The sequence below is a fragment of the Alligator mississippiensis genome, chromosome 1 (assembly GCF_030867095.1).
Source record: "Alligator mississippiensis isolate rAllMis1 chromosome 1, rAllMis1, whole genome shotgun sequence".
Classification (NCBI taxonomy): Eukaryota; Metazoa; Chordata; order Crocodylia; family Alligatoridae; genus Alligator; species Alligator mississippiensis.
Window position 1 is genome coordinate 207326253 of NC_081824.1, and position 24469 is coordinate 207350721.

Consider the following 24469-nt stretch of genomic DNA (forward strand, 5'->3'; position numbering starts at 1 on the left):
GACAGGTCATTTTCACCCTGGAGGGATATGGGCAGTGGGGTTCCCCAGGGCTCAGTCCTCGGGCCCGCACTGTTCAACATGTTCATTGGTGACTTGGACAAGGGGCTGAAAAGCACCTTGTTCAAATTCGCAGATGACACCAAGATGTGGGGAGAAGTGGGCATGCTAGAAGGGAGGGACAGGCTGCAATTGGATTTGGACAGGTTACGGGGTGGGCAGATGATAATAAGATGGGATTCAATACTGACAAGTGCAGGGTACTGCACCTAGGGAGAAAGAGCCAGCAGCATAACTACAGGCTGGGGAACTCCCCTCTTGTCAGCACAGAGGCAGAAAAGGATCTTGGAGTCATTATAGATTCTAAGATGAACATGGGCTGCCAATGTGGGGATGCAGTCAGGAAGGCTAACTGCACCTTCTCATGCATCCACAGATGCATCACGAGCAGGTCCAAGGAGGCGATCCTCCCCCTCTATATGACATTGGTCAAGCCGCAGTTGGAGTACTGTGTACAGTTCTGGGTGCCGCACTTCAGGAGGGATGTGGGCAACATGGAGAGGGTCCAGAGGAAGGCCACTCACATGATCAGGGGGCAGCAGGTCAGGCCCTACAAAGAGAGGCTACGAGACCTGAACCTGTTCAGCCTCCACAAGAGAAGGCTGAGAGGGGATCTGGTGGCTATCTATAAACTGGCCAAGGGGGACCAGCAGGCAATGGGAGAGTCCCTGTTCCCTCTGACCACTACTGGGAGTAACAAGGAATAATGGCCATAAGTTGACTGAGAGTAGATTCAGGCTAGATATCAGGAGGCACTACTTTACACTCAGGGTGGCTAGGATCTGGAACCAACTTCCAAGGGAAGTGGTGCTCGCTCCTACCCTTGGGGTCTTCAAAAAGAGGCTAGACAGACACTTTGCCAGGGTCGTTTGACCCCAGCATTCTTTCCTGCCCAAGGCAGGGGGTCGGACTTGATGTTCTGCTCACGTCCCTTCCGACCCTACTAACCATGAAACTATTGCTCTCAAACTTGCTGGGCTGTATGTTGGCAGTTGGATTGGTATCAGCCAATATGGCTGGTTAATAATCAGCCATCGGTGCCAGCCAAAAAAAAAAAAAAATAATCTTTATCAGTGCACCCCTACAAAGAACAGATATCCCGGTAACTCTCTACATCTTCCTCCCTATGGCAGACATAACAGTTGATAGGTTAATGGGGGAAAAAAACCCAAAAACCTCCATAAACCTTGAAGGTGGGTATTTTTATTTAGAAATAAAAGGTGAAAGCTGCTGAGAAACAACTACTGCACCCCCCACAATGGGTCATTCCACTATTTAACAGGTGCAGAAAAAGTGGAGGGCAGACCTGCTTATCCAAAAGTACAAACTGTCCTGCAAGCATTTGAAAAATATAAAATGATCAATTCATAAGATATGATCACAGTCTCTCTAAAGGGAAGGATGAGATAAGATACTTAATACCCTTGCAGAGGAGCCAGAAGATGGACTGAACTCCTAAGAAATATGTTACTGCTCTAATGATCCAAACTACATCCATCTGCAATAACTCTGGTAGAGCCTACATCAGCATAGCTGATGCCCACTGATGCTTACATTTTAAACTAGTTTTCTCATTCTAAAAAAAGACAAAACAAAAACAATTAAGAATTGCCAGTCTAGACTGTTTGGGAGTAAAGTCATTGTGATATTTAAAGAATAAAAAACAAAACTTAAAAGTTATCTGACAGGCATTCAGGATGAAAGTGGTAATTTATCCCAAAGTAACATCTTAAAGGATGCCACCTGCAGTCAGACAGGATGATCACAAGAATTGTGAGGAATAATGAGACCAAATATTAACCTTCCATACCTTGGACAGGCAGATTTTCATCATTCAACTGTACAAGAGCTCAATCTAGATGTACTGAGAAGAATAAGGAGTTAAGCACTGCAAGTGGTGGGAGAAAGAGGGAAGACAGAGAGAATATTCCAGCAATTTCACTATTATTTTTATGGATAACCAAATTTTGGGCCACATGTAGTACCACTGGTTTGGCCTCCAACCACTGGTTTAAGGCAGTAGTCAGACTGCCTTAAGTTATTATGATTCATTTACTGTTTTGTACCAAGTTTGGCCTATACTTCATATTGTAGCATAAGCTGTCCATTGAGTACTCCTTACTGTACCTCAGATTCTACTTCAAGAATTTCATCTCCTGCTGATGGGATTTCCTTCCAGCCCATGATTTCCACTGGCAACCCAGGAGTGGCAACAGCCATTGTTTGGCCATTTTCATCATACATCAGGCGCACTTTTGCCCAGCTTTTTCCAGCAATTAGGAAACAGCCTTTTCTCAGTGTTCCTCCCTGGATGACTGCTGTGGTTACTGGACTAGAGAGAAACATAAGGGGGAGGGGTGGGGGAAGAATTTTTTGTATTTATCAGTTACAGCAATTACCATATTCACTCACACACTGCATATACCTTTTCCCCAATCAGCTCTCCAAAACTGGGTAGCATGTTTTAAGTAGAAAAACTTGTTTTCTGTGCTGAACAAAGGTATGGAGGCATAGTTGGCAGCTATAATGGATGCTGTGCTTCTTTCCCTGCCAGCTCCAGGGAGAAAGGGGCAGAGTTTACCTGTTCAGAGTCAGAACTGGTGTTAATCCTTTCATAGATGTGGCTAAATTGGTAGTAGCTTACAGCTGAGTAGCCAAAAGCTGTTGCCAGTTTGGCAGTGACTGTGAAGGGGTTAAAACTCTATCTTTGGTGTGACTGCTATTCTAGAAAGTCACATGGACTTTAGCTCTGTGGTCAGGACTCAGCCAGGTCTCCAGAAAAATCTTTTCTTCTTCCTTCTGTCTTCTCAAGACAAGGTATGTATGGCATGTGAGAAAACAGTATATACTTTTAAGAAGATAAAATAAGGAAATACAAGCAACAGGAGCTCACTGAACATATTAACAAAACATTTCACTTCTACAGCGAGAAAATTCTAGAGTCTTATGAAGGAAAAATTAGGTTGTACCCTTTTTGATTTCTTAAGATAGATGGAGGTTAAAGAATTTTTTTTATCTGTCATCTAGGGGTTGAACTCATGAAATTATAAAAGGATTCACAGAAAAATCCAGATTTGCCCTTGGTTATATTTCTAATATAAGAAACTGAAAAGAACTCTTAAGGGATTTTCAAGTATTCTTTACAAAAATTCAAAATGCCTGAGGACTAAAAGAGGGGCGTACAACCAGTGGAAGGGAGGAGGTATCACCAAGGAGGAGTACTCCTCCTCAGCCCGGGAGTATAGGAGGGCTATTAGGAAGGCCAAGGCAGAGATGGAACTCAGGCTAGCATCCAGGATTACGGACAACAAAAAGTCCTTTTTCAAGTACATTGGGAGCAAAAAGAGGGCACCAGGCAATGTAGGGCCCATGCAAGACGCAAATGGTAATCTTGTGGCTACGACAGACAAGAAAGCTGATATTTTTAACACTTTCTTTGCCTCTATTTTCTTGAACAGGGACCGGGATATCCCACCTACTAGAGGTAGGGACAATCTTGGGGATAGCTCTGTCAGGCCTTCAGTCAGCGCAGATGTAGTTAGGGATCTTCTGGAAGGGCTAGACATTTTTAAATTTGCAGGTCCAGATGCCCTCCACTCAAGGGTGTTGAGGGAGCTGGCAGGGGTCATCATGGAGCCCTAGGCCCGGCTGTATGAGCATTCACGGTCATCTGGCCAGGTACCAGGGGATTGGAAACTGGCTAATGTGGTCCCAATTTTCAAGAAAGGTGGGGAAGGAGGACCCAAGTAACTATAGGCCTGTAAGCCTCACCTCAGTGCTCAGGAAGATCTTGGAGAGAATCATCAAGGAACACATCTGTGGGGAGCCAGCAAGGGAGATCACGCTCAGAGGCAATCAGCATGGGTTCATCAAAGGCAGGTCCTACCTGACCAACCTGATTGCCTTTTACGACCAAGTAACTAAATCCTTGGATGATGGTGTTGCTGTGGACATAGTCTTTCTAGACTTTAAAAAGGCCTTTGACACTGTCTCTCACCCCATCCTCATCAATAAATTAAGCAACTGTAGCATTGATGCCTAAACGGTTGGATGGGTAAAAAAACTGGCTGATGGGGCGCACCCAGAGTAGTGGTGGACAGGTTGTACTCAACCTGGTGAGATGTGAGCAGTGGGATACCCTAGGGCTTGGTCCTCGGGCCCGCACTGTTTAACATCTTCATCAGCGACTTGGACAAGGGGGTGGAAAGCACGCTGTCCAAATTTGCTGATGACACTAAGATGTGGGGCGAGGTGGACACACTTGAAGGGAGGGAGAGGCTGCAACTAGATTTAGACAGACTACAAAAGTGGGCAGATGAGAATAGGATGGGGTTCAACATAGACAAATGCAGGGTGCTGCACCTTGGGAGAAGGAATCCACAGCATCCATACAGGCTGGGGAGTTCCCTTCTTGAAAGCACAGAGGCGGAAAGGGATCTTGGAGTCATTATCGACTCCAAGATGAACATGAACCGCCAATGCGAGACCGCAGCCAGCAAGGCCAGCCATACCTCGTCTTGCATCTAAAGGTGCATCTCAAGCCAGTCTAGAGAAGTGATACTCTCCTCCCTCTATACGACTTTGGTCAGGCCGCAGTTGGAGTACTGCGTCCAGTACTGGGCGCCGCACTTCAAAAGGGATGTGGCCAGCTTGGTGAGGGTTCAGGAGGGCCACCCGCTTGGTGAGAGGGCAGGGGGACAGGCCCTACGAGGAGAGACTGAAGGACCTGAACCTGTTCAGCCTCAGCAAGAGGAGGCTGAGGGGAGACCTAGTGGCTGCCTACAAGCTCATCAGGGGAGATCAACAGCAAATAGGCAGAGCCCTTTTCTCCCCAGCACCCCCTGGGGTGACAAGGAACAATGGTCATAAGCTAGTGGAGAGTAAGTTTAGGTTAGAGATCAGTAGGCAATATTTTACAGTTAGGGTGGCCAAAATCTGGAACCAACTTCACACGGAAGTGGTCCTCACCTCTACCTTGGGCAAATTCAAAAGGAGACTGGATGATCACTTGTCTGGGGTCTTGTGAACCCAGCATTCATTCCTGCCTGTGGCAGGGGGTCAGGCTAGGTGATCTGTTCAAGACCCTCCTGACCCTAGCTACTATGAAACTATGAAAAAGGTAACAGGTAAAAGGCACAACAGTGAACTGATTTTTTTTTTTATACAAGTCTCCTTGAAAGACAATTATTTTTAAAGGAAGAAAAAAAAAATCAGATTAAGTATTTAATGGACTGTGTTCATAAAATATTTGCTATTTTATAACAAAAACTATTGTTAAATAGAAACTGTCAGATTAATATTCAAGAAATATTTAAAAAAATCTTTATTACTAATACTTTCTTTGAAGAATATTTAGTTTGTGGTTCACTATTTACATTGCCCATTTATATTACAAGATTTCATTTGACTGGCAGGATGAAAATATCCTGCTAAGCTTTTAGCTGCTTATCTCCTGGTTCTTATGCCATAAAATAACACTGGAGAGGAACAGTTACACCAAAGTAAAGAGCTGCATTTGTTTAAAAAAAAAAAAAAAAAAAAAAAAGAAAGAAAAACAAAAGAAAACTTTTACTGAAGTATTTCTAAGAGTACTAGAGTTTTGTAATATAATGTTGTAATCAAAACCTAAATTTTGGAGCAGAGATCATCTGGATGGTATATTTTTAAGTACTTGGAATAAATCCATTATAAACAGTAACCACAGATGTAAGGAAGACAGATGACAGGCTGACCTACCCTTTTCCTTTATCTATGCGAGACTCTATTACGACTCCCTTGACTAGGCCAGCGAAGTCTGCCTTCAGTTCTAGCACCTCTGCAAGAGCAACTGTTGCCTCTGCTAAGGCCATCAGGTTGTCACCCTGTTTCAAAACAATTAAGAATTAAGGTTGCAGCTAGTTAAAACAGAATCCAGAGATTCTCTCTCATTGCCAGCTCCACAGTCCTACATGGTCCATAATTCCCAAATCTGCAATGCACCCTAATCTGTTGGGGAGCATACCGCGGAAATAATACAGGGCCTGAGACTGCTGCTGTACTAGTCTTGAAGGCAAACAGTAGATGTTAAGGTGCAAGTAAGACTTCCTTCTTTCTCCTTTCATATCAGCAGCAACACTGCCTCAGTATCAGGCTAGATCTAGGAACTGTAGGGGAAAGGATGTGGAGACAAGGGTTGCCCATTGGGTAGAAGAAAGAACACAGTTTGGGATTTAGCATGCATCCTTTTGCAACCAATTCTGGACAAACTGTCCAGAACAGACCATAGCACACTGAACAGTAAGGTAATAATTGGATACCAGAAGGGTGAACAGAAACTTTTTTTTTATTTTTTGTCAGTGTGAATGACTTTGAAAGTTTAATTGCAGTAGTGCATATACCGGCCTGAAACTTCAGAAAGGAGTATGGGATAAATTCAGAATGAAAGCAATGAAGTCATTGCTCTTCCAATTCTCATGAGGAAACAGTATGATCACCACAAAGCCAAGTACAAATAGCAATGACAGGATTTTAGATTACTGTAATTAACAATCAGTTACCAAAAGGGAGTAGGTTTATGCAACTTGCTCTCTTACCAATTGTGCCTTGTGTTCAGATTTGAATTATGAAAATACTTTTACTCAGTCTAACAGAAGTAAAACTCTTCCTCCAACAGCATTTTATCCACCATGCAAACATGAGAAAGTGACAGCTTGAAGGATCCTGGAACAAACGCCCACTAAACTTCCAGCATAAAAATTGGAGGAAAGACAACTGGAATTTTGTACTTCTATACCATTTCTCACTAGGGGACTGATACAGCAAAACACCAAATGCCTCTGGCTCTGACTGACTCCCATAGGAGCTGACAGCACTTTGCCTACCTTAGGATTAGACCCCCAAGTCAAATGAAAGGAACAGAAAAGTTTTATTTTCCCTGGGTCAAATGAAAACTTAGCTGCTTGCCACATGGTAGAACTCTGCAGACTTGATCACTATAGCAACAAAAATTTACCTTAAGTGCAGAGATATTTACAGCCTGAACATCACCCCCATAATCTTCACAAACCACATCATATGCCAATAATTCCTTCTTCACCCCTTCAGGATCAGCTTCAGGTTTGTCACATTTGTTTATAGCAAGGATGATCGGGACTGAAAGAAGTGCACAAGTGTTATAAACTGCAACCAGCCACAGCTTTAACCCATACAATCATATGTCCACCCCATGTACACCACACAAAAGTTGAAAGTACTACTTTTCTTTGTTAAACCTGTAAAATCTACACAGAGCAGTACTGCCTATTATGATCATCTAGAACAATGCATGCCATAGTCTTTACTGTCCCTCTCCTGCTGCAGTAATATATATTACTAGAGTTAGCAACAGCATTGATTGGTTCCAAACCAACTGTGTCTCACCTTCAGCTATGGCACTTAATTGGGAAAAAGATCCTTGTGAGCCAGGAATCCTCCACTAAGAACAAGGAGAGAGAGAAAAATAAAGCAGTTCTTGCTCTTCTCCAAGCATACTAGTACCTACAGCACTGCATCAAAAGCTAATATTCTTGAGGCCCATTATGACAAGAAAAAAAAAAAAAAAAAAAAAAAAAAAAGAACTGTTCATCTTCTCCTTCCTACAAAGAGATCCCACATACTCCTTCCTGGAAAATGAACTGTGAAAAATCTGGAGTTTATGCCCTGATCCATTTGACCAAAAAGGAGTTAATTAAAATATAACTTCATAAACCTTCTGCAAATACACCAACTATTCAAACTGGCAAATGTCTTTTGATGGCACCTTGATCCATTTTAAGTGGTAGGAGTGTAATTAAAACTTGACAAGACACTTGAAAAGAAAACCTTGACATATCACAGGAACCAGCAGCATAATTTCAAATGTTCGCAGGTTTTGTTTGTTTGTTTTAATTTAGAGAAGAAAAATATCCTAAACTTGAATAGACTTGCACTGAATTCCAGGAAGAGAAGTTCCTTACCAATAAGTGGTGTTCTTTAAAGTGTTGCTGTCATGCTCATCCCCTGTGGGTAATATAACTCACTTGAGCATGGAGAATTTTTATCCCAGCTTTGCACATACAGCATGCACAGGCCCTGCCTCTTCTTAGGCACCATGTCAATTCACTCTTCCCAACCCTCATTTTCTCTCATTTGCAGAATCCCTGGCTACCAGTGACACCAAGGAAGAGAGGAAGGAGGGTGGGATGTGAATCATGCATAAAGGACAGTATCTTAAAGAACTCCAGTTACTGGTAACTTCTCTCTCCTTCAAGGTTTGTCCAGATGCACAGTATACTGTGGTCCACTCCAAGCAGTATGCCATTCCACTGGAGGCATGCCTTAGAGTCCTAAGCTATCAGGAACTGGAGGACTGCTTTACTGAACACAGGACCTACTACGGAAGTTTGCACAGTAGTATAGTGCTCAATAAAGGTATGCATGGAGGAGGGCTTTAAACTAGGCTCACTGGGGGATGGAAAGCAAAGCCCCGAGGTAAGTGGAGAAGCAGGTGACAAAGAAAGCACAAGCTGGAGGGGACAACAGGGAAGGCCCTTCATTCTAAGAAAGCAGGGCAATCAGCTAGTTACCTTATATGTCTGTATATGAATGTATAGAGCCTGGAAAACAAGCAGAAAGAGTTGGAAGTCCTTGTGCAGTCACAGAACTATGACATGATTGGAATAACAGAGACTTGGTGGGATAGCTCGCATGACTGGAGCACTGTCATGGATGGGTACAAACAGCTCAAGAAGGACAAGAAGGGAAGAAGAGGAGGACGAGTTGTACTGTATGTCAAAGAGCTATAGGACTGCTCCAAGCTCCAGTATGAAACTGGAGATAGGCCTGCTGAAAGTCTCCAGGTTAGGATCAGAGGGGTGAGCAACAAGAGTGATGTCATGATGGGTGTCTGCTATAGACCACCAGACCAAGAGGATGAAGTGGATGAGGCTTTCTTCAAACATCTAATGGAAGTCTCCTGGATCACAGGCCCTGGTTCTCATAGGGGACTTCAATCACCCTGACATCTGCTGGGAGAACAATACAGCAGTTTGCAGGCAATCCAGGAAGCTTGTGGAGAGTGTTGGGGACAACTTCCTGATGCAAAAAAGTGTTGGAGAGGCCAACTATGCCATGCTCTTCTTGATCATCTGCTCACAAACAGGGAATAACTGTTTGGGAACGTAGTAGTGGATGGCAACTCGGGCAGCAGCAACCATGAGATGACAAAGTTCAGGATCCTGAGGAAAGGAAGGAAGGAAGGAGAGCCGCGCAATAAGGACTCTGGGCTTCAGAGAAGCAGACTTCACCTCACTCGGGGAACTGATGGGCAGGATCTCCTGGAAGGCCAGTTTGAGGGAGAAAGGAGTTCAGGAAAAGTAAATTTTCTTTAAAGGAACTTAAGGACACAGGAACAAACCATTCTGATGGACAGAAAGACTAGCAAGTCTGGCATAAGACCACCTTGGCTTAGCAGAGAACTCTTTAATGAGCAAAAACACAAAAGGAAGCTTACAAGAAGTTGAAACTTGGACAAACGACTAGGGAGGAGGATAACAGTATTGCTGGAGCATGCAGGGTTGAAATCAGGAAGGCCAAAGTGCAATGGGAGTTTTTTCATAGATTACAGAGTCTGAAGGGACCCGCTGAATCATCATGTCTGACCCCCTGCCCCTGGCAGGAAAGAGAATCAAGGTCAGATGACCCCAGCCAGGTGATCATCAAGCCTCCTCTTGAAGACTTCCAAGTTAGGTGATAGCACCACCTCTCTTGGAAGCCCATTCGACTCTGGAGGCTTAGCAAATATTGGTTTCTTGCCGGAACAAAAAATCCTCCCTTGAACATGTTCATAGAAATAGTGCATGAGTGGGAGTAGCCTGCAATGTAGAAACCCCAGGAACGTGTCCCTGCTCCCCCAGACTCTTGAAAGCACTCTCTCATGTCTGATCACTGCCAGCCAGTGAGAGTCAGACCCAGGACTTGGATCTCAGGAGCAAAGGTGTGGACCCAGAGCAAATGCACTTTGGGTATCATGATAACGCAGGCACAATGGCTCCATTTCCCCCACATCCACTAGAAAGGTAACATATCATTAAACACCCCTATGGTGGGGTGCGAGTAAAGCAGAAACACTAGATAACACTAGAGTTACAGCTAGTGAGGGACGTGAAGGAGAATAAGAAGGGTTTTTCCAAGTATATCAACAAGAAGAGGATCAGGGAAAGTGTGGGGGAGGCTTTCTTATCATCTTTCAGTAGGTAAAGGCTGAAGTACCCAATGCCTTTTTTATCTCAGTCTTCAAAGGCAAAGTCAGCTCCCAGACTACTGCACCTGGCAGCACAGTTTGTGGAAGAAGTAAGCAGCCAACAGTGGTGAAAGAACAGGTTAGGGACTATTTAGAAAAGCTGGGTGTGTACTAGTCCATGGGGCTAGATGCAAGGCACCTGAAAGTGCTGAAGGAGTTGGCCTGTGTGATAACAGACCACCGGCCATTATCTCTGAAAACTCATGGGGATCGGGAGAGGTCCTGGACAACTGGAAAAAGGCAAACATAGTGCCCATCTTTAAGAAAGGGAAGGAGGCAGATTTGGGGAACTACAGATTAGTCAGATTCACCTTGGTCCCTGGAAAAAATGGAGCAGGTCATCAAGGAATCCTTTTTGAAGGAGACAGTGGTCATTAGGTACACTCAACATGGATTCACGAAGGGCCAGTCATGCCTGACCAACCTGACAAAATGACTGTTTCTGTGGATGCAGAGAGAACACTGGATGCAAACACTGGATGCGATATACCTCAAACTTTAGCAAAGCTTTTGATATGGTCTCCCACAACATTATTACAAGCAATAAGTATGGGTTGGATGAATGGAATGTAAGGGGGATAGAAAGCTGGCTGAAACACCAGGCTCAGAGGGTAATCAAAAGCTCAATGTCTAGCTGACGGCCAGTATCAAGTAGAGCAGTGATTTTTAACCTGTGGTCCATGGAGCCCTGAGGGTCCACAAACAATGTCTAAAGGGTTTGCAAAACAAGACTATGATCAAATCAAAAATATGTGAATACCCACACTTACAATTCAAAGGGATCTTCACCTCCGTTTGAAATTTTGCAGGGGTCCACAAATGAAAAAAGGTTGAAAACCACTTAAGTAGAGTGTCCCAGGGGTCAGTCCTGGGGCCAGTTTTGTTCAATATCTTCATCAATGATATGAAAGATGGGATGGAGTGCACCCTCAGCAAGTCTTGCTGAGGGTGCTGCACTTGGGCAGTAGTAACCGGCAACACACTTATAAGATGGGAAACTCCCTTCTTGAGAGCACGGAGGCAGAAAGGAATCTTGGAGTCATCACTGACTCCAAGATGAACATGGGCCAACAATGCAAGGTCACGGTCGGCAGGGCTAACCGGACCCTATCGTGCATCCACAGGTGCATCTCAAGTAGGGCCAAGGAGATGATCCTCCCCCTCTATGCGACACTGGTCAGGCCACAGCTGGAGTACTGTATCCAGTTCTGGGCACCCCATTTCAAGAGGGATGTGGACAACATTGAGAGGGTCCAGAGGAGGGCCACCCGCATGATCCGGGGACAGCAGGGCAGACCCTACAATGAGAGGCTATGGGACCTGAACCTGTTCAGCCTTCACAAGAGAAGGCTGAGGGGGGACCTTGTGACCATCTATAAACTCACTAGGGGGGACCAGAAGGGTTTGGGGGAGACCTTGTTTCCCCTAGCACCCCCCGGGATAACAAGGAATAACGGCCACAAGTTGTTGGAGAGTAGGTTCAGATTAGACATCCATAGGAACTACTCCACAGTTAGGGCGGCTAGGATCTGGAACCAACTTCCAAGGGAAGTGGTGCTGGCTCCTACCCTGGGGGTCTTTAAGAAGCGACTCGATGCCTACCTGGCTGGGGTCACTTGAGCCCAGTTTCCCTCCTGCCCAGGCAGGGGGTCAGACTTGAAGATCTACAAGGTCCCTTCCGACCCTACTTCTATGATTCTATGATTCAAGTCTGCAGATAACACCAAGCTGGGGGGAGCAGTAGATATGCTGGAGGGTAAGGCTAGGATTCAGACAGAACTAAATAAACTGGAGGATTGGACTAAAAGAAAAATCATAAAGGGCGAGTGCAAAGTGCTGCACTTGGGACAGAATGATCCTATGCACTAGTACAGACTGAGGACTAGCTGGCTAAGCAGCAGCTCTGCAGAGAAAGACTTGATGGTTACTATGAACAATGAGCCATGTAAGCCAACAGTGTGACCTTGCTGCAAAGAAGGCTAACAGCATACTAGACTACCTCAGGAGGAGTGTTGACAGCAGATAGAGGGAAATGATTATTCCCCTCTACTCTGCACTGATCAGATCACATCTGTATCCAGTTTTGCCCCCCACCATTACAGAAAGCATGCGGACAAATTGAAGAGTTCAGCAGAGGGCAACGAAAATGGTTAGGGGGCTGAGACACATGACTTCCAAGGAGAGGCTGAGGGAACTGGGCTTATTTAGTCTGGAGAAGAGAAGACTGAGGGTGGATTTAATAGCAACCTTCATCTACCTGAAGGTTGGTTCCAAACGTGCAGCTAGACTGCTGGTGGCAGGTGACAGAGCAAGGAGCAATGGTCTCAAGTTGCAGCAAGGGAAGTTTAGGTTAGATATTAGGAAGAACTTTCTCGCTAGGAGGGTTGTTAAGCACTGGGACAGGCTACCCAGAGAGGTTGTGGAATTTCCATCCTTAGAAGTTTTTAAGACCTAGGTAGACTATGACCTAGGATAAGACAGTTGGGGATGGTCCTACTCTAAGCAGGGGGTTGGGGTAGATGACCTACTGAGGTCTCTTCCAAACCCTAGTTTTCTATGATTCTGTGGAGCTCTGGGTAGCTGCCTTCCAAATATCAAGAAGAGAGACACTCTGTAGGAAAGCTATCGAAGCCACTTGGGATCTAGCAAAATGAGCTCTGATCTCTGTTGCCGAACCCATCTCAGCATGGGTTCAGCAACAGAACCCATGCTGTGTAGTGAGAGCTACGACTCGGTCTAAGCTCCGTTATGCCAGAAATCATTTGACCTTTAGTTCTTTACTATAGAAATGAAGATCAAAGGGAGACTGCCAGAAGAGCTTTCTTCACATAAAGTGTACAAAGCAAGGCCTCTGGCTCTTGGGAGGGGGAGACAGGGACTGAAGGAGTAGGTTAATTTGGTAACCAAAGTGAAATTCAGTAAAAAGGAAATTGATGAGTGTCTGTAAGGAACACTTATCAAAGGTAGAAATCAATGGGGGGAAATTCATCATCAGTTTCTGAATCCTACCTACCAAGGGCATTTTCATAGACAAATGGAGTAGAAAGGAGACTATCATCAGTTCAAACGGTGGGCCCACTTGGGATTTGGGGATTACGTTTAGGTCCCACTAAGCCTTTCTCTGAAACAAAAGAACTGACGCTACTTCCTGGTGTCCAAAATGCATAAGTCTGGATGACTTCTGCCTGAGATGAAGACCCATAGAATGGAGTCCTCTAACTTCCAGTCCCAATGCAAGATGTACCTGCAGTGGCTTAGTTACTCAGTACCTAGGAAATATACTGGTGAAAGAGTCATCTAGTGAGAAATGAACTAGTCCCAGATGCCAAATGTCTCCCTGCAGGGGGAAGGAGAGATTTCAAGTCTCCTTATTTGTTTAGGTAACACACTATAGTGTTACTGCCTGTCATAATCTGAACATTTTGTCCTGTGATAGGATGCAGAAATACATGACAGGCTCTGTGTACCAACCTGAGCTTCGGAAAACTGATATGCAGCTTGGTCTCCTTGGCAGACCAGACACCACTGTTTGAATGTCATTCCTGTGTGCTTCTCACCCATGAGGGAGACTTTGTTACAATCATGACTAATGGATGAGAATGAGAAAATGTGACTTCCTGAAGACATTGGCGGGATCCTTCCCCCGTGCAAGGCAAAGAAGCACTTGACAAACAATGAAACCATCATCTCCATACCAAGGCTCACATTTGCGTTATCAAGGCTCACATTTGCAAGAGCCCGGCAGGACAAATTATGCTGAGGGGAAACCAGCACGGGTTCGTGGCAGGCAGATCGTGCCTGACCAATCTAGTCTCTTTTTATGACCAGGTTACGAAACACCTGGACACAGGAGGGGTGGATGTCGTATACTTAGACTTCAGGAAGGCCTTCAATATGGTATCCCACCCCATACTGGTGAACAAGTTAAGAGGCTGTGACTTGGATGACTACACAGTCCGGTGGGTGGCGAATTGGCTGGAGGGTCGCACCCAGAGAGTTGTGGTGGATGGGTCAGCTTCGACCTGGAAGGGTGTGGGCAGTGGGGTCCCGCAGGGCTCGGTCCTTGGACCGATACTCTTTAATGTCTTCATCAGCGACTTGGACGAGGGAGTGAAATGTACGCTGTCCAAGTTTGCAGATGACACAAAGCTATGCGGACAAGTGGACACGCTGGAGGGCAGGGAACAGCTGCAAGCAGACCTGGACAGGTTAGACAAGTGGGCAGAAAACAACAGAATGCAGTTCAACAAGGAGAAATGCAAAGTGCTGCACCTAGGGAGGAAAAATGTCCAGCACACCTACAGCCTAGGAAATTACCTGCTGGGTGGCACAGAGGTGGAAAGGGATCTTGGAGTGCTAGTGGACTCTAAGATGAACATGGGTCGGCAGTGTGATGAAGCCATCAGAAAAGCCAATGGCACTTTATCGTGCATCAGCAGATGCATGACGAATAGGTCCAAGGAGGTGATACTTCCCCTCTATCGGGCGCTGGTCAGACCGCAGTTGGAGTACTGTGTGCAATTCTGGGCGCCGCAATTCAAGAGGGATGTGGATAACCTGGAGAGGGTCCAGAGAAGGGCCACTCATATGGTTAAGGACCTGCAGACCAAGCCCTACGAGGAGAGACTAGAGAAACTGGACCTTTGCAGCCTCCGCAAGAGAAGGTTGAGAGGCGACCTTGTGGCTGCCTATAAGTTCATCACGGGGGCACAGAAGGGAATTGGTGAGGATTTATTCACCAAGGTGCCCCCGGGGGTTACAAGAAATAACAGCCACAAGCTAGCAGAGAGCAGATTTAGATTGGACATTAGGAAGAACTTCTTCACAGTTCGAGTGGCCAAGGTCTGGAACGGGCTCCCAAGGGAGGTGGTGCTCTCCCTTACCCTGGGGGTCTTCAAGAGGAGGTTAGATAAGCATCTAGCTGGGGTCATCTAGACCCAGCACTCTTTCCTGCCTATGCAGGGGGTCAGACTCGATGATCTATTGAGGTCCCTTCCGACCCTAACATCTATGAATCTATAAGAACATAGTTCCTAAGGGAACAGATCATCCACAAGGCCTGCATGCATCCGAGGCCCTTAAATGTCACGTGACTTCAGATGGATAGGCAAAAACTGCAAGTGTTGAAGCTAATGAACAGTACCCTAAGGAGTGTGACTAGCTTCTGAAGTTTCTGAGTGGGAAACCAAAGAGGCCACATTGAAAAAGCAGGAAAAGGCCCCTGGACCACTATGCAGGAAACCAGGAGGCATACAGTGGTGGTCAGTGCTTCTGGCACAGAAGGAAACGAACAAATAAGCACACCTAGACTCACAGTCACTCTCAGAGTTGAAAGACAAGTCTGACATGGAGACCTTCAATTGGTGATGCTAGGTAGCCCAGAGCTGGGGTCAGTTCCCCAGTTGTTGTTGAACTGATGGATCTAGGATTTGTGCAACACAGCCAGGGCAAGCAACAGAGACTCCAGTTCTGGCTAGATCATCAGGATACTCAATGCCCAGAAGTCAAAGAAGCACTAACAAATGGGATGAGGTAGCAGGGGGCAGCCAAGGAGCACTGTATCTTGGTGGAGCAGCCAGCTTTGGCACAGACATTCTTGGTAAGGCAAGGCTGATGCACTGGATTTGTGAAGATGAGAAGGCAGTGAACCAGCTGCGAAGGCCCAGAGAGCAAGCTCATCCCTGTGCTTCCTAGGCACTGAAAGGGTGAATTCTCTGCAACTGGATGTTGATGGGGGGACTTCAGTGCCAGGACACTGGTGAGACTTGTAACAACCCCCCATGAGATATCAGATTCAGGAAAGATGAGGAAAAAGGTGATGATCCCTGTCCTGAGAGGTACTCTTCTTTTGGAATTGTCTCTAAATCTGTAATTTCCAAAAAGATGACTTCTCTGGCACTGATGAAAAGATGGTCTCTCTCAAGCAGAAACTTGCCCTGGGGGTTCTGACCTTCAGGCTAGGAGGCCATCGACTTAAATTTACCCAGGAGGTAGATCTGGAGTTTAGCTTCATGCTCCTTCCAAGTAGGGGAAGTGAATAATCTGTAAATTGTGCATCTTCCTAAGGATATGGGACTTCTCTAAATTGTAGGGGCACTAAATTGTAGTACCATCACAGAGGGGACAGCTTGAATCCAGACAACTTAAGGAAAAAGAAGAAGAAGCTCGCTGAGCTAAGGAGACTACTTGGCACAGTTCTGGGAAGCCTTAGGTCTCTCTAAAAAATAACGGAGACAAGAAAATATACTGAAAAAGGTTCTGGGTGCAGCTATAAGCCAAGAACTTGGAATATACTACAGAAGCTTGGTCTTGTATGATATACTCCTGTACATTAGCATACCTAAAAAAACCAATATATTGATGAGTTAAAATATGCACAGTACCTTTGGCATTTTTAGCATGATGAATGGACTCTACAGTCTGTTCCATTACTCCATCGTCTGCTGCTACAACCAGTATGACAATATCGGTAATACGTGAACCTCTTGCCCTCATTGCTGTAAAGGCAGCATGTCCTGGAGTATCAAGGAAAGTTATCTTTTCCCCAGAAGGCAGCTGAACTGTCAAAACACAATTTAAAATACAGTACATTTTAAAGAAAAGTAATGTGCAACATTCATCATTTGAATGGATACATTTTTATTTTTAAAATGGCTTTTCTAGCCTACTGAAGCCAACAGACTACCTTTTCATAGCATATATCATATATATATGTAAAATAATACATATTATATATAACATACATTATATATTATATTACTAATTATAATAATATTATATTACTATATAACTATTATTTATATATATAACTTCCAAAAAAACAACAAAAAATTCTGCTAATGAGCACAGGCCCTAAATAATGACAGTGCGGTACATCCTAAAGGTAATATAAAAATGATCTCCCAAGTATTTTAAGCTCATACGCCTTTCTATAACTGTGCTGGCTTTTGGGACTGGGAGACAAACCAAATGGTAGTTTAGATCAATGATACATTTATACATGTTGGGATTGTCAAAGGACCCTGCAGCAGATAGGCATCCACTCTACATGGCCACAGCTGAAGCTGGGGTTTTTAAACTGAGATGAGCTGGTGCTCCAGCTTATATAAAAACCCACAGGTTCCTGGTTGGAGTGTCTTGATTTTCTGTTCAGGGTCACACTAATCACCAAATTTGGGTCAAGGAAGAATTTTTCTTCTAAGTCAGAGTGGCATGGTCTGTACAGGGTTTTGCCTTCTCTATAGCATAGAGCATGGTTCTCTCTCTAGGATCTTCTCAGCAAGCATTAAACAAGGCTTTCACTGTCACTGCAGTGGCAAGGCACTGTCGGTGCCCTCATCTCCCGTATGTTTACCTATGGTATATTATAGGACGTTTCTGGTATTTTGGATATTGTTTCTTGAGGCTGTCCGCAGGGGTGCAAAGTACTAATTTGTGGATTCCTTTGATTAGCAATTACCTACATAGAGACTGGACTTGATTGCCCAGGAAACCGTCTCCAGCCCTATCTTCCTATTTAAATGGAAGCCAGGTGCCTTACTGCCCTAGGCCCTTTTGAAAGTCCTAGTCATAGTACCTTTCATCAAGAAATAACCTAAAACATTTGGCATTACATGAACACCCCTCCTTCCACCTCACATAAGAAACATGGAGACTTCTGAAATGAAGCACAAGTCTTTAGCCACCTTACAACAATTTCCTATCTTCATACATACAGTTTTACAGCTTTTAAAAAAAAAAAACACAGGACAGCTATACTCTAGGATGACCTGCAGATGCAGTGAAAAAAAATGGAATCCCTGATAAAAATTATGAGGACTGTACAAGTTGGTATTTGAAGTTCAAAAAGCAGGGTATATGTAGGAAGTGAAAGCTATGCCCCACCTGCTATCAAACTGGGATTAAAAGAAGGGAGACGCTGTATCCCTGGAATTTTTTTACTGTGGCTATGGAACAATTAGTACAATCATTATGAAATCTGCAGGGCAGAGTGATTTTAAATGGCCTATCTTAGCCAAATAATTAACATATATGTAAAGTTATCAGGGAGACAGAAAGAACAACTGGAGACTCAAAGGAAGTGGCAAGATAAATGGACTTTTACCTAGAAGCAATGAATACTAATAACAATTTTCAAAAGGAGCAACAAATAAAGGTGTCAATACCAAGCATGAATGCTTGCTAATTATTGCTGTAGCAACTTTTTACAGCTGAGGAAGACCAAGCCTCTGATATATGATGGAGGCATGCTGCACGCATACACCCAACTCAGCCCCACATACCAAGTGCAGAGGTGAGGGTCCAGTCTGGGATCCACAAGCTGCACAGGCCATAAGGCTCTGCAGCCAGATCTTTGACACCCCTGGTATATGAGATTATAAAAGCCTACTGTTGTATTTGGATGTGTTCCTGGGTTATTTATTATGAAAAACAGAGATAGAGGAAGATGAGAGGAAACTAAATACTTTCAAAAATAAAATAAATGTATTTAAAGATATAAATTTTGAGAATAGAAAAGGGAAACCGTATGGAGAAAAGTCTAATTGCTATGAAAAAAATCAAGTATAAGAAATGAAGTGAAATTCCAACAACTTCAGTGTGGGCAGGACATATGGTTAGGATTATGTAAAACAGACTAACTGAGGCTATTGCTATAGTGTCTGGCCTCCAGTCTTGTCAAGGAATCAGTGTGGGCGTAATACTGAGCAAACCTAAGAGCTCATTAAGAATTGCTAGCTATGGGAAAGCCATGTCCTCAACAGAAACAGGCAAGAACAAATTAAAAGCACTGCCAAGGACCTCTAGGATATATATCTATCTCTACAGATCTAAAGATGACCTTCAATATTTTTTTTATTTACAAGGGAAAGTCACTATCATCCATCTATTCATAAACAAACATACACAAAGGAAAATGGGCAAATCATCTCCTAGCACTTTGCCTCCAGGTCACACTTGGTGGGAGCAGAGCAAACAGATGCCAATTCCAATTTCAGCATCCTATACACTAGACCAGGGCTTCCCAAACTTTTCCTCAGCGTGACCCCATTTCCTCAGCATGACCCCTCACTCCCAACCCAGTCCCTCAGAACCCCAGGTGCCACCCACCCACAGTCCCCCAAACCCCTCCAGGAGCCCAGGGCCCCCAGCCCCTACCCCCACAGCAGCACCAGAGCCCTGGCTGCCATCTACAGGAGGCAACGGCTGCTGTGGCCAGAGTGGAGTGCAGAGTCCAGCTGTTCCAGAGCAGAGCCTGGTGGGGAGAGAGGAAGAAGTGGGCTGCGTGCTGTAGGCTTGGGACTCCCTGCCTTGCCACCATGGCTACCAAGCTGAGGAGTCCCTTGCTTACCCGACAGCAGCATAGGCACATCTCTGCACCGCCACCGCTGCTGTGCCTGGCCTTGGTGGCCATGGTGGTACAGCACTCCCTCCCACAATGGATCTCACCCGCTGAGCCACAGAGGTGGGTCCTGCCTGGAGCTGCTCCGTCCTAGCTGCAGCCCTGCATCCCGCTGTGAGTGCGGAAATCTCAGGGGGCACATTTATTGCAACTCCACCCGCTGATGCTGCAACCCCATTTGGGGTTACGACCCACAGGTTGGGAACCGCTGACCTACACCATACCACTTCTCTAAGACACCAAGAAATAAATAGCATAAGCTATTCAATAGCATTTGGCTTACAGAGCCAAAGGGTTTGCCAGTGCCCTCGCTGAGGTTGGGCAGCAAAGAACTGCACCAGGCCTGGGAGCTAGGAATTGCGAACTGTATCTTCATTGCTGCTGCTTCTCTCCTTCCCCTCTCTCCAAGACGGTGGTGCAAATGCAGCTTCTAGATGATGGAAAGATGTACCAGGATGGGGAGAAGTGGAAGCTGTGTGGAAGCAGTTTCTAGTTCTCCAGCCCCAGTGCAGCCCCCCCTGGGTGGAAGTTGCAGTCGCATCACAGCCAGGAAGCAGAGGGCTGGGAGAAGCAATAGTAGCACAGGCACAGCTTCCATCCAGAAAAGCGCTCACTCAGAGGGGCTGGAGAGCTGCATCTACACTGCTCCCATTACTACCCAGCCCCTGCCCAACCCCAGCACAGCTTATCACTGGCTGGAAGCTACACTTGCACTGCAGCTGGTGAATGAGTGGCTGGGAGAAGCAGTGGCAGTATAAGCACAGTTCCAGCTTGCTGGCTCCAGCTAGGGCACAGGGAAAGCCCCCTGCTGCTGATGTGCTGCAAAGCCATCTGGCTCAGGTTGGCCTGGAGCTGGGTTGTCCCAGCATGCAGCTTGAAAAAGGTTGCTGGCCCCTGGCATAAGCAATAGGGACTATGAGAGGAATTTTAGGCAGGCATGCTACACTTAACCAAACTGTAGTGGGGCCTGGAAACAGGGGTATCTTTATCCCCATTTCAACACAAAGTGTCACAGGATCTTTAATGGCTCCCAAGTGATCTAGATCTACAGTGCAGATCATGAGCATAATGCTTTTAGATTGCACCCAAGCAGCATGGCTTGTGATTCACAGCAAGATCATATTGCTATTAGAGCAGTGGTTCTCAACCCATGGCACAATTAGCACACTGCTGTGGCCCATGTGACTTTTTAAAAATAAAATAAGTAAAGACATTTGACAATGTAGAAATGAGAGGCATTACAAAATATTGATTTGTATTGCATTATTTTCAGATAACAGACACAAAACATTTTTAAATGGATACACAAGAAGTTAAGTTGCATGGGTAGGGCCCACATAACACTTTGAGAGCTGCAAATGTGGCCCACTATAGCAAATAGGCTAAGATCCACTGCTATAGAACATACCTTGCATGCACTGTTCTTCAAATAAACTGTAAGCAAAGCAGCAATACATCAAAATTGATTATAATGTATTTATTATGGTAAACAGTGCATCACAAACTTATATATATATGGTTAAATCATACCAAGAAAGGCACCAATATGTTGAGTGATGCCTCCTGCTTCCATTGCTGCCACTTGAGCTTTTCGCAGATTATCAAGTAAAGTTGTTTTCCCGTGATCAACATGGCCCAAAATAGTAACAACTGGGGGCCGTGGGGTTAACAAAGCTGGATCTGCAGGAGGCCTACAATTAACAGCAAAACATTTGCTTTGCAAATACCAGAAACATTATTTGTGTAATATTTAAGGTGATAATAATCGTTATGCATAGTTAGCAGCCATGAATCATTGCTTAATGCTGAATAGGTCAGTCAAGCTTCTCCCCAATTCTTCACATATGATTACTTCATTTTTTTTCCTAACTAAATCAAGCATTTTCCTCCCTTTATAGCAAACAACATTTGTGATTTCTGCATCATCTAATACAGCAATTAACTGGAGAAAGCAAAGACAACTTTTGTTAAGAAGCTGCATAAAAAAAATCTACATCTAACACACAAATAAAGCGTCAGAATTCCTACATTAAGTTTCTGAGCAAAGCATTTAACCCGTTTAAAATTTACTTTTTAATTATCAGCTATGTATCATGTTTCCTAAGTTACTATTTTAATATCATTAGGAAGATATTGGCATACATACATTATTTCAATTAACACAGTCAAAGAGAGCAATCAAAATGTTACCTTTTTACAACATCTTTATTTTTTCTCTTCTCTTTAAGTTTTCTCTGCTTGTATGTCATCCCTGATTTTTTAATAGCTTCCTTTACCCATACTTCTTCTAAGACTGAATTTGACGTTAGTGAGTCTAGGTCAACGTTGGTGTTCAACAGGGTTTCATAAACATGGTCTGATTAAAGAAACAAATTAGACAATTCAAACTTGATCCTCCAAAACACGTGGGACAGAAGTAACCTTTAGTACAGTATATTCTTTCATCCAATAGTCCAGTTCAAGGAAAAGCAAATTAGGTAAAGGAAGAGTGGCAGCTTTCACACTTTTCCTACATATACTGTATATACATGAACTATTTATACATTTTATAGTTGATTTATGATTTCCCATTGTATTCTATTCAGAAAGTATTTTTGTTTACAAAGTTCCTGTAATAACTTAAGTAAGATTTTCGGAAACCAAAGTCTCATTAAATGCTATGCCATATTTTATTCTTATGCTTAACATTTAAAAACAGTGTGCTTTAAATCCTGCACATACCATACAGGAATAGCATTAAAACTTAAGTTCTCTGAACCAGTGGAAATAGCTAAAACAATTGCTTATAGTCCACAGGGAATCAGATGATCACAAGATACTGGTTCCAGCTGTTACAATGTACTAGCAATTGCTAAAATACTTTCCTTGCATCACTTCCCAAGGTGGTTCCATTACAGTAAATGTCAGAGGTATACAATGCAACTGTAAATGGGAGAGGAGTAGGCCCTTTTAATTGTAAATGGGAAGCAGCCAAAATTAAGTGCCAAATTCTGCCCTCCAGAGCTCATAAGAAGTCTGAATTTCACACTGTATTTCAGGTAACACTAATACAGCGTGAGCAAATGGATTTATTTTTCAAAGTTACTTCCTCTGTAGTCCTAATCTATCCCAATGCACTAAAAGTCATACCAAGTGCCCCATACAAATTAGATTTGTTTTGCAATTACCCAAGAGATATCTTTAAAAGTCCAGAACAGACCAATTTTTTTCTTTGCTTCAGCTCAAAGGAGTTAAGACTCATCATCATAAATTGGAGGGCTGCAAAAGAGCTACTAAAAGTGGCAAATCTGTTCATGCCACTGTTCATACCTTCTCTGGTATTAGAAATGCAGAACACATTGCAACACTTAAGACTTGCTAATGAGTGACATGAGCACCATTAGAAATCTTAATGAGTCAGCAGATCTCCCAGACACAAAGAGACATGGCGGATTCTTTTTGCTTTCAGCACAAACTGAGAAAGGCTGCCGAGGTGGAATTTTACACAAGTACAGAATTAGATTTTAACATTCCCCTCTCCCCTGCAAGAATATGTAGGTGTTACGAATATAATTATTCTCTGGCTTTGATGATCCAAGATGTGCTAGAGGCTTCAGTGGACTGCACCTGAAATAAACATTAATGTCACCCATCTACAGCTGAACCAGCAACCCACCCAGCACAGACAAGGAGAGTTGCAATTTGCATGGGTGGAGGTTACACCTGGTTTAAGCAGATGTAACCTCAAGTATTATAAAACTCAGCTTTCTTTGTATTCCACGTTTTGCAATACTGCAGCTACATCAACAGCTGGAGTTGAGGCAGAATCCCAACACTGATGAAGCCTAAATGCTTCTATTTAACGGACACCTGGCATTTTAAAAGAGAGGAATTATAACAGCTTATTTGGCTGTGAAAAGTCAAGATGTGCATTATCATAGCACTGTAGTATAGATTTTCAGCCTGGAAACCTCTCAGCACCTGAACCTCTTTTCAAATGAGGTCTGATGGGAAGATGGGCTAACATTGTAGTTACAGCAGCCCTACAGTTCTGCACTGAAACACTTACAGAATTCCAGTCAATTTACATAACAGGTAGAACATTTTACTAACAAGGGCTAGTGTTAAACTAGTTCTTTACCTGTTCATTAAAAAGGTGCAGAATGAGAAAGAAAAGAAAATCCAGGTAACAGGAGGAGAGCATAAAAAAAAAAGCTGGAAATATACACAGAAAAAAAAGAATAGTGAATCTACAAGCATTTTCTTTAAATTTTATTAACACAATAGGCATTGCTGGAGCCATAGCTTATTTGACAATAGGCATTGTGATTTATTGTGGATGCTGGTAAATAAATGTTACTCTAGAGCAGTGGTTTTCGAAGGTTTAAAACCACTGCTGTGGAGAAACATTCCCCATTAGCCTGTGCAAAGCTTCGGCTGCCAATTTGATTCAGAGGAGATTCAGTGGCCAAATCTCCAAATTCAAATCCAATCAGGAGACCCATTAAAAAGTCAAAATCAAATCCAAAGCCTCTGAATTGATTCAGAAAAGCAGAGATTTGGATCAGCTTGGGGGAGAGGCAGGCACAGCCAGAGGAGCCATGGGAGAACCTGCAGCTGCCCATCTGTGCCTACCTCTCCCTGGGTGGGAGGAGCCCTGGGAAAGCCCCCATGGCTGCCCTGCCCAGCCCCAGCCTTCCAGCACTTAAAAAAAAAAGCCCCACACTCACCAGCTG

The 24469-nt window shown here is 44.1% G+C and overlaps 1 protein-coding gene across 12 annotated transcripts in view; it reads right to left on the reverse strand.

The window, feature by feature from the left end:
* MTIF2 (mitochondrial translational initiation factor 2) overlaps positions 1-24469 on the reverse strand; it is a 39186-nt gene that overhangs the window by 9046 nt on the left and 5671 nt on the right. For all 12 annotated transcript variants that reach the window (XR_009457635.1, XR_009457651.1, XR_009457646.1 and 9 more), the window contains exons 4-9: positions 21945-22110; positions 21285-21445; positions 16738-16914; positions 7049-7188; positions 5794-5918; positions 2185-2389 (exon numbers count right to left, since the gene is read on the reverse strand). Coding sequence is in view for 6 of the 12 variants with exons in the window: in XM_059719427.1 (XP_059575410.1) it covers positions 2185-2389; positions 5794-5918; positions 7049-7188; positions 16738-16914; positions 21285-21445; positions 21945-22110 (974 nt within the window). In the remaining 6 variants the exon portion in view is untranslated. The remainder of the gene's footprint in view (positions 1-2184; positions 2390-5793; positions 5919-7048; positions 7189-16737; positions 16915-21284; positions 21446-21944; positions 22111-24469) is intronic.